This window comes from Vidua macroura, chromosome Z (assembly GCF_024509145.1).
Source record: "Vidua macroura isolate BioBank_ID:100142 chromosome Z, ASM2450914v1, whole genome shotgun sequence".
Classification (NCBI taxonomy): domain Eukaryota; kingdom Metazoa; phylum Chordata; class Aves; order Passeriformes; family Viduidae; genus Vidua; species Vidua macroura.
This window is the reverse complement of record NC_071611.1, coordinates 2,770,698-2,782,643: the sequence shown is the minus strand read 5'-3', so window position 1 is coordinate 2,782,643 and position 11,946 is coordinate 2,770,698. Positions and strand designations below refer to the sequence as shown.

General features: G+C 48.0%; 1 protein-coding gene across 1 annotated transcript; it reads right to left on the bottom strand.

The window, feature by feature from the left end:
• Positions 1-1,566: 1,566 nt before the first annotated feature.
• On the bottom strand, positions 1,567-9,249 carry ATP5F1A (ATP synthase F1 subunit alpha). The gene is made up of 12 exons (XM_054003888.1): positions 9,090-9,249; positions 7,795-7,873; positions 6,591-6,760; positions 5,647-5,820; positions 5,403-5,569; positions 5,115-5,263; positions 4,046-4,197; positions 3,690-3,914; positions 3,478-3,585; positions 2,808-2,952; positions 2,443-2,593; positions 1,567-1,773 (listed from the first exon to the last, which is right to left on the bottom strand). Exons 1-12 carry the CDS (start codon positions 9,147-9,149, stop codon positions 1,692-1,694), a joined length of 1,662 nt encoding a protein of 553 aa, XP_053859863.1. The 5' UTR covers positions 9,150-9,249; the 3' UTR covers positions 1,567-1,691.
• Between the last annotated feature and the right edge of the window lie 2,697 nt (positions 9,250-11,946).

The window sequence follows — 11,946 nt, the reverse complement described above, 5'->3', positions numbered from 1 at the left end:
TGTTTTGGACTAAGATACTTTTGAGCTCAGGACTTTCCAACTACAGCAGCACATTAAGTGAAACACGGCACAGGAACATCAAGTAGTAACCAGGGTTTAGTCACTGGGCAGAAACAGAGTCACAAGCTGTAAAAGCTGTCCTGGAAGGAACATGATGTTGGGCAGATCAGAGCGGAAACGTTCCACAGCAGTATTCCCTCACATCTGTAAGGCCCTCTTCTGGGGCTGAGGGGTAAAAGAAACAAGATGGTGACAGACCAAAGATCTGCACAAGGATCAACCTCCTGGAGCACAGCACTAACTGTTCCCAAAAATCTGCCATCTCTGGATTTCAAGTGTGTGTTCATTTTTGCCCAGTAATTCAGAGCCCACTCTCTCAAAGTACTTAGGCCATTAACAGGAGAAGCTTGTTAGCCTGAACTGCATGAGAATGTTTCCAGCTGCCTGTAACTCCACAGCTGGACTGGGAGGCAGGACACTGCTGTACAGGAAGTTAACTGGGGACAGTGCACACATCAAGAGCAGTCCTGCCCCAGCCTGAACCCCCCTGCCCGGGGCTGAGTCCCCAGCGTGGGCAGCAGGGCAGGGGGGATTCTGCCCCTGTGCCCCTGTGCTCAGCTGAGAGCCCACCTGCAGAGCTGCCCCAGCCCTGGCTCCAACAGCACAAGGACGTGGAGCTGCTGGAGCCAGCCCAGAGGAGGCACCAAGGTGATCAGAGGGATGAGCAGCTCTGCTGAGAGAATTGGGACTGTTCAGCCCGCAGAAGAGGCAGCTTTGGGAGGACCTAATTGCAGCCTTCCAGTACCTGAAGGGAATTGACAAGAAAAATGGAGAGAGATTATTTACATGGGCCTGGAGTGACAAGGAGCAATGGGTTAATAGTGACAGAGGCCAAGGTTAGATTGGATATTGGAAAGAAATTCTTGGCTGTGAGGCTGGTGAGGCCCTGGCAAAGGTTGCTCAGATCAGCTGTGGTTGCCCCATCCCTGAAGTGTTCACAGCCAGGCTGGACAGGGCTTGGAGTGACCTGGGATAGTGGAAGGTGTCCCTGACCATGACAGGAGGGTGGAGCGAGACAATCTTCAAGGTCTTCCCCAAAACCATTCTGAGATTCTCAGATTTAAATCTCTAGCTATTACCGCTGTGACAGCTGCACCTGCAGTTGTCCTGAGACACGAAGACCAGTATTCCAAAGCCGGGCACCAGGATGGGTCAGACAGAGACAGCAATCCCACAAAATGCTGTCAGAGTCAGGCACTTAAGAGATTCCTGTGAAGTCCAGTGGGTTATCCCTGTCACCCCCAGCTTCACTGCCCTGCTGCAGGATAAGCTGCCTGGCACAAACTATGGACACTGAGAAAATCCCTCAGCTCTGTCTCTCTCCTGTTTTGTGTAAGGGGAGTTTGCCCACTCAACCATTAAGGATTCCCCTGATTTCCAGAGTTCCTCTAGCAGGGCTGTGTCCAGGGAAGTTCAGATCTGTGGTTCTACAGGCGCAAGAGCAAGCCAGAAGTACAGACAAAAAGCAATCACTCCAAACACAGTATTTTTACATTCAGAACAGAGCCTTTTTACATGGGAACCTTTATTCTCACCGAGATCTGTACATTCAAGTCACGCATGCTTTCGTCTCTGACGGAGCTGGAACACTGGATCACAACAGCCTGGTCTGTTAGAACAGTTTTAAGAGTTTATGCCTCAAAAGTAGACAGGAATTTTGTGACTATTTCCTTCAACTTTGCTTCTGTCTGGTCAGAGATCTTCCCTTCGGTCCTGTGGGAAGAGTTCAGTTAAATTCTGACACAGCAATCAAAACAGGGTCAACCTTGAGACAAACACAGAAGCTTTACAACAAACCTCCCCATTTCTAACAAATTCAGTAGATAAATGAACACATGATGCATGAAGCCATCCCACTGACAGAATATCCCCTCTCCTAAAGGAGACAGTCCTGTTTAAGAACTGAAGTTTGTTCACAAATTCTTTCAGAACAAACATACGTATTCCAACAAGGCCCAACCTACAGAGCTGGTCCCCAGAGACAGAAGGCACATGATTTTCTTCATGACAAAAAAAGCCAAGACCAGTTTCCAGGACAGGACTATGGAAATACTCAATCCCCAACAGTTCACTCAGCAGCACTTAACCCACAGCACTCCAACAGCTCAAAGCTGTCCACAATATGGGAACTGAATCAATCAAGTGATTTCAGGAACAGGTTAGATGAGACACACTGCAAGAAGGTTCACTTTAAGCATCAGCTGCTTTTCCTAAGAGCTGAAGCTGAGGATGGCAGATGGCAGGAAGGCTGATTTAACCCTGTTTTGATACAGCTAGCTGAACGCCTGATGTTCTAAGATACACTAAACTAACAGTTCAGTGACTGTTATCTGCACTCCAGACATCAATACCCTTGGGATAAAGCAAGGTAAACCACCATACCTGATTGTGGAGAGCAGGTCCTGGTGCTGGCTCAGTACATGAGCTAGGAAAGCACTCTCAAATTTTGTGATCTTGCTGGGCTCCAGCTTGTCCAAGTGACCTCTTACACCAGCATAGATGACTGCCACCTGCTCCTCAATAGCCATGGGAACTGCAGGAAAAGACAGCACTCACACCACTGGAACTCTTCCATCAGGACACAACAGACCACAGAGTCCTTGGACGACCAAGCACACGTGGACAGCTCAGTTCAAGCAAATCTGCATTTACCATGCGCACAGAACAGACACAAATGCTAACCAAGCCCAGCCTCGTTAGCACAAGGCACTAATGGCACCCAGACCTGCCAAGCCCAGGGCACTCACCGTACTGGCCCTGCTTGAGCAGCTCTGTCAGGCGCACACCGCGGTTCAGCAGCTGCTGCGTGGCAGCGTCCAGGTCAGAGCCGAACTGGGCGAAGGCAGCGACCTCCCGGTACTGAGCCAGCTCCAGCTTCATGGTACCGGCCACCTGCAGGGTACAGTCACAGCCACTGACATCACCTCTAAGTGTGTAAGGAGTTTGAAGGTCATCTGGCAGCTGACAGGTGTTACAAGTCACCTCTGCCTTGCACTCCATACAAGTCAATCTAAAAACTGACAGATGATTATAAACATTACAAAAATCCCACACTTTACCATATTTCTCCCCTAAAACAGCAACTGTTGATATTAAAGCTCTCTAATTCTAGATTCAGTAATATTCTAGATAAATTTAGTCTGGACTAAAAGCCTGTGGTTAAGAGAGCACTCTCTATTTGTAAGTGATGAGTACCCAGTTCAATACATCAAAACTTAATCCTACATCTTTATGCAGACACTACTTCCCTTTCTCCCATGCCTTTCTCAGCAGGCAATGGAAGCATTAAAGAGATCTCTAAAGTTTGTTCTTTTATGATTTCATAACACTAAGAGATCCAAAGCTTTATTCCCTCTCTGTTCACACCTACACACCACTCATCTCCAGCATGAGGAGGAATAGCAATTTCTCAATTACCTGCTTCATAGCCCTGGTCTGAGCAGCAGAACCCACACGGGACACAGACAGACCAACGTTGATGGCTGGACGGATACCTTTGTAGAACAACTCAGTTTCCAAGAAAATCTGCAGGACAGAATTGTATCATTGTCTTGTTCAGAAGCCTGGAGGCCTCCTCAGAGACCAGCCACTAAGTTCCACGGAGATGCTGGGCCAGGAGGAAGCCCTACCTGTCCATCGGTGATGGAGATGACATTGGTTGGAATGTAAGCAGACACGTCCCCAGCCTGAGTCTCGATGACGGGCAAGGCGGTCAGAGAGCCGCCCCCAAAAGAGTCGTTCATTTTGGCTGCTCTCTCCAGCAGCCGGGAGTGCAGGTAGAACACATCACCCGGGTAGGCCTCACGGCCAGGGGGGCGGCGCAGCAGCAGAGACATCTGACGGTAGGCAACGGCCTGTGTGGACCAAAGACAGCCTTCAGAGCTCTGCACCCCACTGAACATTTTTAGATCTCTACACATGAGGTGTTCTTACAGCTACAAACACCAATGCCTCACCACAAGGCCTAAAACCAAAGTTTCCTGACCTGTTTGGACAAGTCATCATAGATGATTAGCGCGTGCTTCCCGTTGTCTCTGAAGTACTCCCCCATGGAGCAGCCTGAATAGGGAGCCAGATACTGCAGGGGTGCTGCATCGGATGCTGTGGCAGACACCACAATAGTGTACTTCATGGCATCTGGAAAGGATTGGAGACACCTCTGAGTGCATTAAGTCATCATGCCCAAAATCAGCAAACACAACAAGCATGTGAAGGACCAGTGCTGAAGCAAGCCCAGGCAGTGTCACTATGCTGCTACAGGAAAGCCCAGCACACCAGCTGAACACATCTGCTAGCAAAACTGACTCAGCAAGTCTCAAGGGCAACTCTGCAGCGCTAACATCTAACGCTCAGTAACTTCTTTCCCCTTTAAAACAAAGCTGAAAACTAAGACAAGTTTTTCTTCTAAGAAAAGTCACACTGAAAGCCCATGGTTTCCTGGCTGCTGTAAGACAGTACAACCCTCTGTGACAGTCTCAAACAAATCACTGTGCCTAAAATATGGGTTTTTCTCTAACAGCTGCCAGGACCACCAGGCATGAGGTCAAAGTGCCTGATCTTCTGCAAACTCTTTCAAATGTAGAGCCTTGGTCACAGAAATCACTGACTCTGACAAGATGCTATCATTTAATGCCTTGTGTTTGGGCAGTGAAAGCTCTTCACTGCATTTCCAGCTGCCATTCACACTGACTGGCACATGAAACACACGGGACAAATGCCAAGTCAATGACAACTTGAAGGCCACAGCTTGTCACCAGGCCTGCCTGCCAAGATGAAGCTTTCAACTCTGCTGAAAAAAACCTAAAACCACAGGGTGACTTCTCCAGAAGCAGTTCAGCAGTTTTGAGCCTCAAAACAGTCTTCCCAATTGTGATACAGCAAAAACGAGTTTTTTTCCCCCCAGACAGCTATAGAGATTTCTTGTTCACAAAATTAAGTCATTCACTCATGTAATAGGAATTCTATCTACACCTGCAGCCAGGAGAGGTCACAGCACTACAACGAGAACAGGATGTCATTAGGTGCCAGGCTCAACCATCTCCCAAAATCCATACCTGCATCAGTGAGCCTCTTTACCAGCTGAGCAACAGTGGATCTCTTCTGGCCAATTGCAACATAGATACAGTACAGCTTCTTCTTCTCATCTGTGCCATCGTTGAATCGTTTCTGGTTGATTATGGTGTCAATTGCAATTGAAGTTTTCCTGTGGAACAGAGAGGCTGAAAGTTAACAGAAAGTTAAGTTGCCCAAGGTTCTCCCAGTCCTTACCCAACCCTGTGTCCAGCTCTGCTGTACCTGAGTCTCTGTTTAAAGAACACTTTAGGCTTGAGTATTTAACTTACCCAGTCTGCCTGTCACCAATGATCAGCTCACGCTGGCCACGACCAATGGGCACCAAGCTGTCCACAGCCTTAATCCCAGTCTGCATGGGCTCACGCACAGAGATCCTGGGAATGATCCCAGGGGCCTTCAAGCCAACTCTCCTACGTGTCTTAGATGCAATAGAACCCTAAAAGAGAGAAAAAACTGCTGAGGTCTGTATCACACAGATACAATCAGAGGTACTTAGCACCCAGCTACACTTACCTTCCCATCAATAGGATTGCCCAGGGCATCCACAACACGGCCCAGCAGCTCCTCCCCCACTGGAACATCCACAATGGCACCAGTCCGCTTCACAACATCCCCCTCTTTGATCAGTCTGTCGTTACCAAACACGACAACACCAACATTGTCAGGCTCCAAATTCAAGGACATGCCCTGGAACAGAGATCACATGACCCTGAGAAAATCCATACTGACATGCATAGAACTTTTCATATTGACATGATTATTTCAGTGTGTATAAAATCCTACATGATCTACCTCAACCTTGTGACAACGGTCAAGGTTAAAGTGTCTATTTCCTTCCACATTGGCTAGAGAACCTGCCTAAGTTTTCAACTCTACCAGGCAGTTATACCCCAGCAGCCTAGGACACAAGTCAATTGTTTCTCTAGAAAGAAGGGGTAAGCAAGATTCAAGTACAACATTACTCCCTTGCCTAGAAGCTGGACAAGAGATAAGGACTGGCTTCTTCTCTGCCCAAGGTGAAATGGGTCATTAAAAATGCTCAAAGAGCTGTTTCAGTACTCCTGAAACAGGTTTTAACCTTAACCCATTGATAGAACTAAAAGAAGCCAGCAAGCTGCACAATGTATTGAAGCAGAGAGGTCATTATTGAACAGCTAACAGAAAAGACACCCTGAAACCCAAGAAAAAACCCAGTACCAGGTTAGTCCTTTTACTTTCTAAATTAAGACAAAGACAGGTCAAATGTTCAAATGCTGGCTGAGAATCGGATGCTGATATTGAAAGCAGTGTTACAAATTTAAAAAAAAAAAAAAAATCACCAGTTACTACATATTAAAGTTGCAAAGAAGCTAATGCAATGTTCATAGTGGTACCTCCAGGCGTAAGTCTCAGGTCTGCTTAAAAAACTGTCTTTTTAATACCTCTGTGCTAAAGGAACTCCTTCAGTGACAGCTTACCTTCAGCCCAGAAGAGAACTCAACCATCTCTTCTGCCTGGACATTTCTCAGGCCGTACACGCGGGCAATACCATCACCGATCGAGAGCACGCGGCCCGTCTCCTCCAGCTCAGCCGAGGTGTCGGCTCCCAGGATGCGCTCCTCCAGAATAGAGGACACCTCGGCGGTACCTGGAGAGAGACGTTTGCAATCAGATCAGCACGCCAACCTACAATAAGCACTCAGTAAGCCGGCCTCGAATTCACAAGGTGCTCTTTCTCAGCTGTGCTCCAAAGTCTAGCTAGCAACACCTTTACTTAGGGTAAGATAAATACCAGCCTCTGTATTCCCACCTACTAAAAGCAGCTTCAACTCATCATCACCAGCCAGCTACAACCAAAGCAGGCCCAGCTGTGTAGTTATCCACTTTCCTGATTATGTCCTATGCTCTCTCTCCCTAGAAAGCAATTAATTAATCAGCCCTAGCCCAGGCAGAACAGGCCTGCTTGCAGAGCAGTTACTTAGCCTTGGATACATCAAAACACCATGCCAAATGATTTGTGATCCAAGATCCACACATATGTAAGTGAATTTCATTATGTTTCAGGAGCAAGTTTTTTGATATAAGCTATAAAAATATATTCCCCATACTTCAATTTGACTTCCAACAGCTTGTTACCTCCTCAGCTAAGAAACAGTAAATAACACTGTAAAACTTGTTTCCTAGTAATGCCCTTAATCACCTTAAACCACTTCAAAAAATTTGCATGAAGCACTGCCAAACACACTGCTACACAGTGCAGCTGTCTTCTCTAAACACCAGACTGCTGGCAGCAAAATAAAGTTGTGCTCAAGGACACAAGGTCAAACCCAGGCAGGCCTGGAGAAGTCATCCAGTCCTTCATTCTGTTACAGGCAACTCCAATCTGGGGCTGGTTTTTTTTTTTTTCCCAAGTAATTTTCAAATAATGCTGCAGGTGACTGGAATGCTCATGACGCGGGTACTCTGTATAAGCCAGCTGACACACAGCCACTCCCTGCTCTGGGGGCATTGTCAAGGTATTAAAGTGCAGTTTGCTGGACGTGACCGGGTAACAGTTCACCTAAATATGCTCCGAACGTAAGTGTCCTGAAGTGCTATGAATTAACACTCACCATAATCAGATTCCTTTTTGACTGACAGACCAAATTCTTAAACCACACTCAAGGCCTTTCTCAGACTCACCAGTTTTCTGAAAGCATGGTTTGGAGGCATGGAGGTTTCTTGTAGCAACAAATGCTGCAGCGAGGGTGTTTCTGGAAACCTAAAATAAGTCGTTGTTTTAGTAACAGTAAGATTTCTTTAATCATGCAAAAAGAAAACCCAAAAAAACCCAAACAAACCAACAAAAAAAAAAAAAACCAAAACACCAAAACAAAACAAAAGAAAACAACAAACGCCATGCTGAAAGATTAACACATCTTTGACCTTGAGCTGCTTATGTGCATCTCAGCTTTGAGCTAAGCTCCACCGCACCCCATTCACAGCTCTGGAACCAAGTCCAGCACCACTAAGAAAGGACATAATGAAGGAGATTGCTCCAAATGCCTCGCTGCATTTTTCTGCAGTGCTCTGATGTCACCATCAATCGCTGCAGCAGCACCCAAAGAGAAACCTCCTCACATTTGTCATTTCTGTGCTGAACATGAGAACCTGGGGGCATAAAGAAATCACTGCACCACTCAGGGCTCTGCACAGAGAGAAGGCTGTGTCTTCTAACGCAAATCTAACTGCAGTGATTTTGGTATTGTTAAAACACATACCGAAAAAAAACCACAAAGCACTGTAACAAAAATACCTCAGAATGACAATTACTTTGGAAAAGAGCTCTGAGGTCACTCAATCAAACCTGTGACCAAACACCACCTTGCCAACTAGAACATGGCACTAAGTGCATTATACCCTTAAACACTTCTGAGTCTGATAACTCCTCCACCCCCCTGGGCAGCCCCTTGCAATGTCTAATCACCCTTCCTGCGAAGAAACACTTCTCATGGCCAACTTTGAACAATAAAGAAGAAAAAAAATCTGTGATAATGAACGCATTGTAAGGTCATACTTTTGCACTTCAAGCAAGGCTCCCAGCACAGCACCATGCAGCAATGATGATGCCACTTAATATCCTGCAGCTCGAGCAGGCCTCTCCCCCGTTCATATTCATTGGAAACACTGGCAGGAGTGGTTCCTCACGGCTCTTCCCACCCTTAATTTCCCCACAAACACGGGATAAACCCCTCATCCCCCTCACACCCACAACCCTGACCTTGCCCTGGCAGCTTTAAACCACTACCCTGAGCCCGGGCAAGGACATCCCGTTCCTCAGCGGGGTCTGTCCCACAGCGCTGACAGCACACCCCGCGCTTCCCTCCCCACACTCCGATGTCACCCCCTCACACCCTCAATGTCACCGCGGCCCCCAAGATGGCGGCGGCGCCGCGTCCCCCCGGCCCCGCCGACTCCGGGGCGGGCATGGCGCTCACCAGGCCGGCCTGCCGCGGCAGGGAGCGGGCGAGGGCGGCGGCCACGCGGGCGGAGAGCATCGCGGCGGCGGCGGCGGGTCCCGGGGGAGGCTGAGGCTGGGGGACGCTGAGGACAGCCGGCCGCGCGCTCTGCACACAAAATGGCGGCGGCGCCTCACGCCCCTTTTGGCGCCGAGGCCGCGCCCAGGGGGCGGGTCGGGCGACGGAACTGCTTCCCGTGCCCCTGATTTGGGTGTGGGGCTGTGTGTGTGTGTGTCTGCCTGGCTGTGTGTCTGCACGCGAATATGTAGAAAATGCAATAAAAATAATACAAATAATTAAAAAAAAAAAAACCACTAAATGAGGCTTTTATAAAAAAAGCCCGCTGCAGGAGGTGTCCTTGAAATGGCCCTGAGCGGGCGGAAGGGGCGGGGAGTGAGGGATGACCGGAGGTGGGAAACGGGAAGGAATAGGGACAAGGGCAGGGACACGGGAAGGAACAAGGACGGGAACTGAGGCAGGGACAGGGACAAGGGCCGGGGACATGGGTAGTGACAAGGGCAGGAGCACGGAAAGGAACAGGGACAAGGGTAGGGACAGGGGCACGGAAGAGAACGGGGATAAGGACAGGGGCAGGGACAGAATTGGGGACAGAAGTGTTACCCCGCGGGCTCGTTCCCCGGTGTGCAGCACCATTTCACACACCGAGGCAAGGTATTTTTTTATCTTTTTCGAGTTAGCACAAAGCAGGTGGTTGGGTGTCTAGGATATCCATCATCAAAACGTTACTCTGTGTACACATTTCAACAAACAAAGGCGTCATCATTCATTGCTTTCAAGTGACATAACTTCTCTGTTAGTACCATTCTGTGAGCTACCACTTCAGTGAATTACCACTCAGACACTTCTTTGCTAGTTAGATCTCTCGCTTTTCATTTTAGTCTGTTTTGACTTGTTGGTCAATGAAATGCTGGCCACAATCTCCCACTGCCAGAATTACTCTTCTCCCAGGTACTGACTGCTCAGTCCTGCTGACTTCAGTCCTTGTGGCTCTCATCCAAAAAGCGATTCCTCTTGGAATCATCTTGATTTCCTTAAAAAAGTTAGCCAAGCACAATGCTCACAATATGCAGCTGCTTAATCATAGCTGTCCTGCTACAGCGACTGATTAAATCTTGAGGGGTGCAAATCTGGTGGGGCTCAGTATCAGGGGTAGGAAAAAGGATGGGGCAATGACAATGCTGTCTGCAAAAATTTGGTTCCTTTCCTGTTGTGCAATAAGCCAATAAATAAACACACCATAGAGGCATTGATTATTTATCGCAGTATTGCACAAGACTGGGTGTTCAGTGGTATTCCAGAACAATAAGAAAGCTTCACAATGTATACATTATAGCATACAAAGGAACTAGCGTTCACTGGCTACGTGCTACATAGTTCTCTTATTAATTAGTATTCTATTGGTTAATGATTCTATTGTTTCTCATGCCCAGTCTTTCTCTTCTCTTGGGTTGGTGGGTTTCTTGGCTCAGTTGTCACAGATTCCCCCTGCCAGAATTACTGTTTACCCAGTCAGAACTGATTTCAGCACAGATGTGGGGTTCACTTTATTATTTTCTTCCCCGTCTTGGAAGTTCAAGCACATGTCCTTGTGGCCTGTAAACTCTGCATTCTCTGTGCTCACTATCAGTCGTACATCCTTTCTTCCCAAGCTTTGTTAACCTCCCCCTACGTCTGAGATCATTGAAGCATATCAAGCTTGACAAGGCAATTCCACCAACAAATAATATGTTTTCTCTTAACACATGGACATTACTCAGAGCTTGCCTGTTAGCTGCTATCTGTTTCATGGATTAAATCTGGTTGCCCCAAGTACAGAAGCCCAGAAGATAAGAGGTTGTGTGCCTCAAACACCAATAGCTGGATAACTGTGGAGCCAGCCAAGGATTGTTGGTAACAAGAATCAAGGTTTGTTGGTAAAAACACAGCTGTGAGGAAGAACAGGAGAAGGTGCCATTCAGAGATAGGGCAGCATTTTTCTGGGACAAATATCCTTGTTCTAGTTCCTGGAGACAAACACAGCACAGCAATGAAGCCAAGATCAGGGAATCAAGATCACCAGAAACCCTTGAAGTCCTCCAACTCATTTTCAGAAAGGTCTAGAAGAAGGAACTGCAGATGATAAATTTGCATAGAAAGTGAGAAAGTAACCTCCAGGGCAGGGAAACTCATCTATAAAAGGTGCCCCCACAAAGACCTTATGTGCAGACACCCCAGGACCCTAGACACTCCACCAGCCGGATAAACACTGGACCCAAGCCTGGTGATCTCCTTCTTCCTCTCTCCCCCTCTTTAATCCTGCTTTCTTCCCTTTCACCCTACCCCTTTATCCAGAGCCCACTGCCCTGGCGTTATATGAGGATGTCAGAGACTAACATTAATTTCCATGCCAAGTGTGTAATTTAACTTAGAAAACTTTAGTGAACACTCTGAATTTTGACATTCCTTTTGACCACGACCACCTTGGATGCTCCTTTCTCCTAAAGGGTTGGACACCACACCAAGCCCTGTCCAGCCTGGGCCAGAACAGTTCCAAGGTTGGGGCATCCACAGCTGCTCTGGGCACCCTGTGCCAGGGCCTGCCCACCCTCCCAGCCAGCAATTCCCAGTTCCCAATCTCCCACCTGTGCCTGCCCTCTGGCAGTGGAAGCCATTGCCTGTGTGCTGTCCCTGCAGGCCTTGTCCCCAGTCCCTGTGCAGCTCTCCTGGAGCCCCTTGAGGCCCTGGCAGGGGCTCTGAGCTCTCCCTGGAGCCTTCTCTTGTGCAGCTGAACAGCCCCAGCTCTGCCAGGCTGGCTCCAGAGCAGAGGGGCTCCAGC

Coding starts and splice junctions, on each gene's coding strand:
- ATP5F1A (XM_054003888.1), bottom strand. CDS start 9,149: ATGCTCTCCGCCCGCGTGGCCGCCGCCCTCGCCCGCTCCCTGCCGCGG. Junction 7,874..9,089: donor TGCCGCGGCAGGCCGGCCTG/GTGAGCGCCATG, acceptor GACTTATTTTAG/GTTTCCAGAAACACCCTCGC. Junction 1,774..2,442: donor GACCTGCTCTCCACAATCAG/GTATGGTGGTTT, acceptor CTCTTCCCACAG/GACCGAAGGGAAGATCTCTG.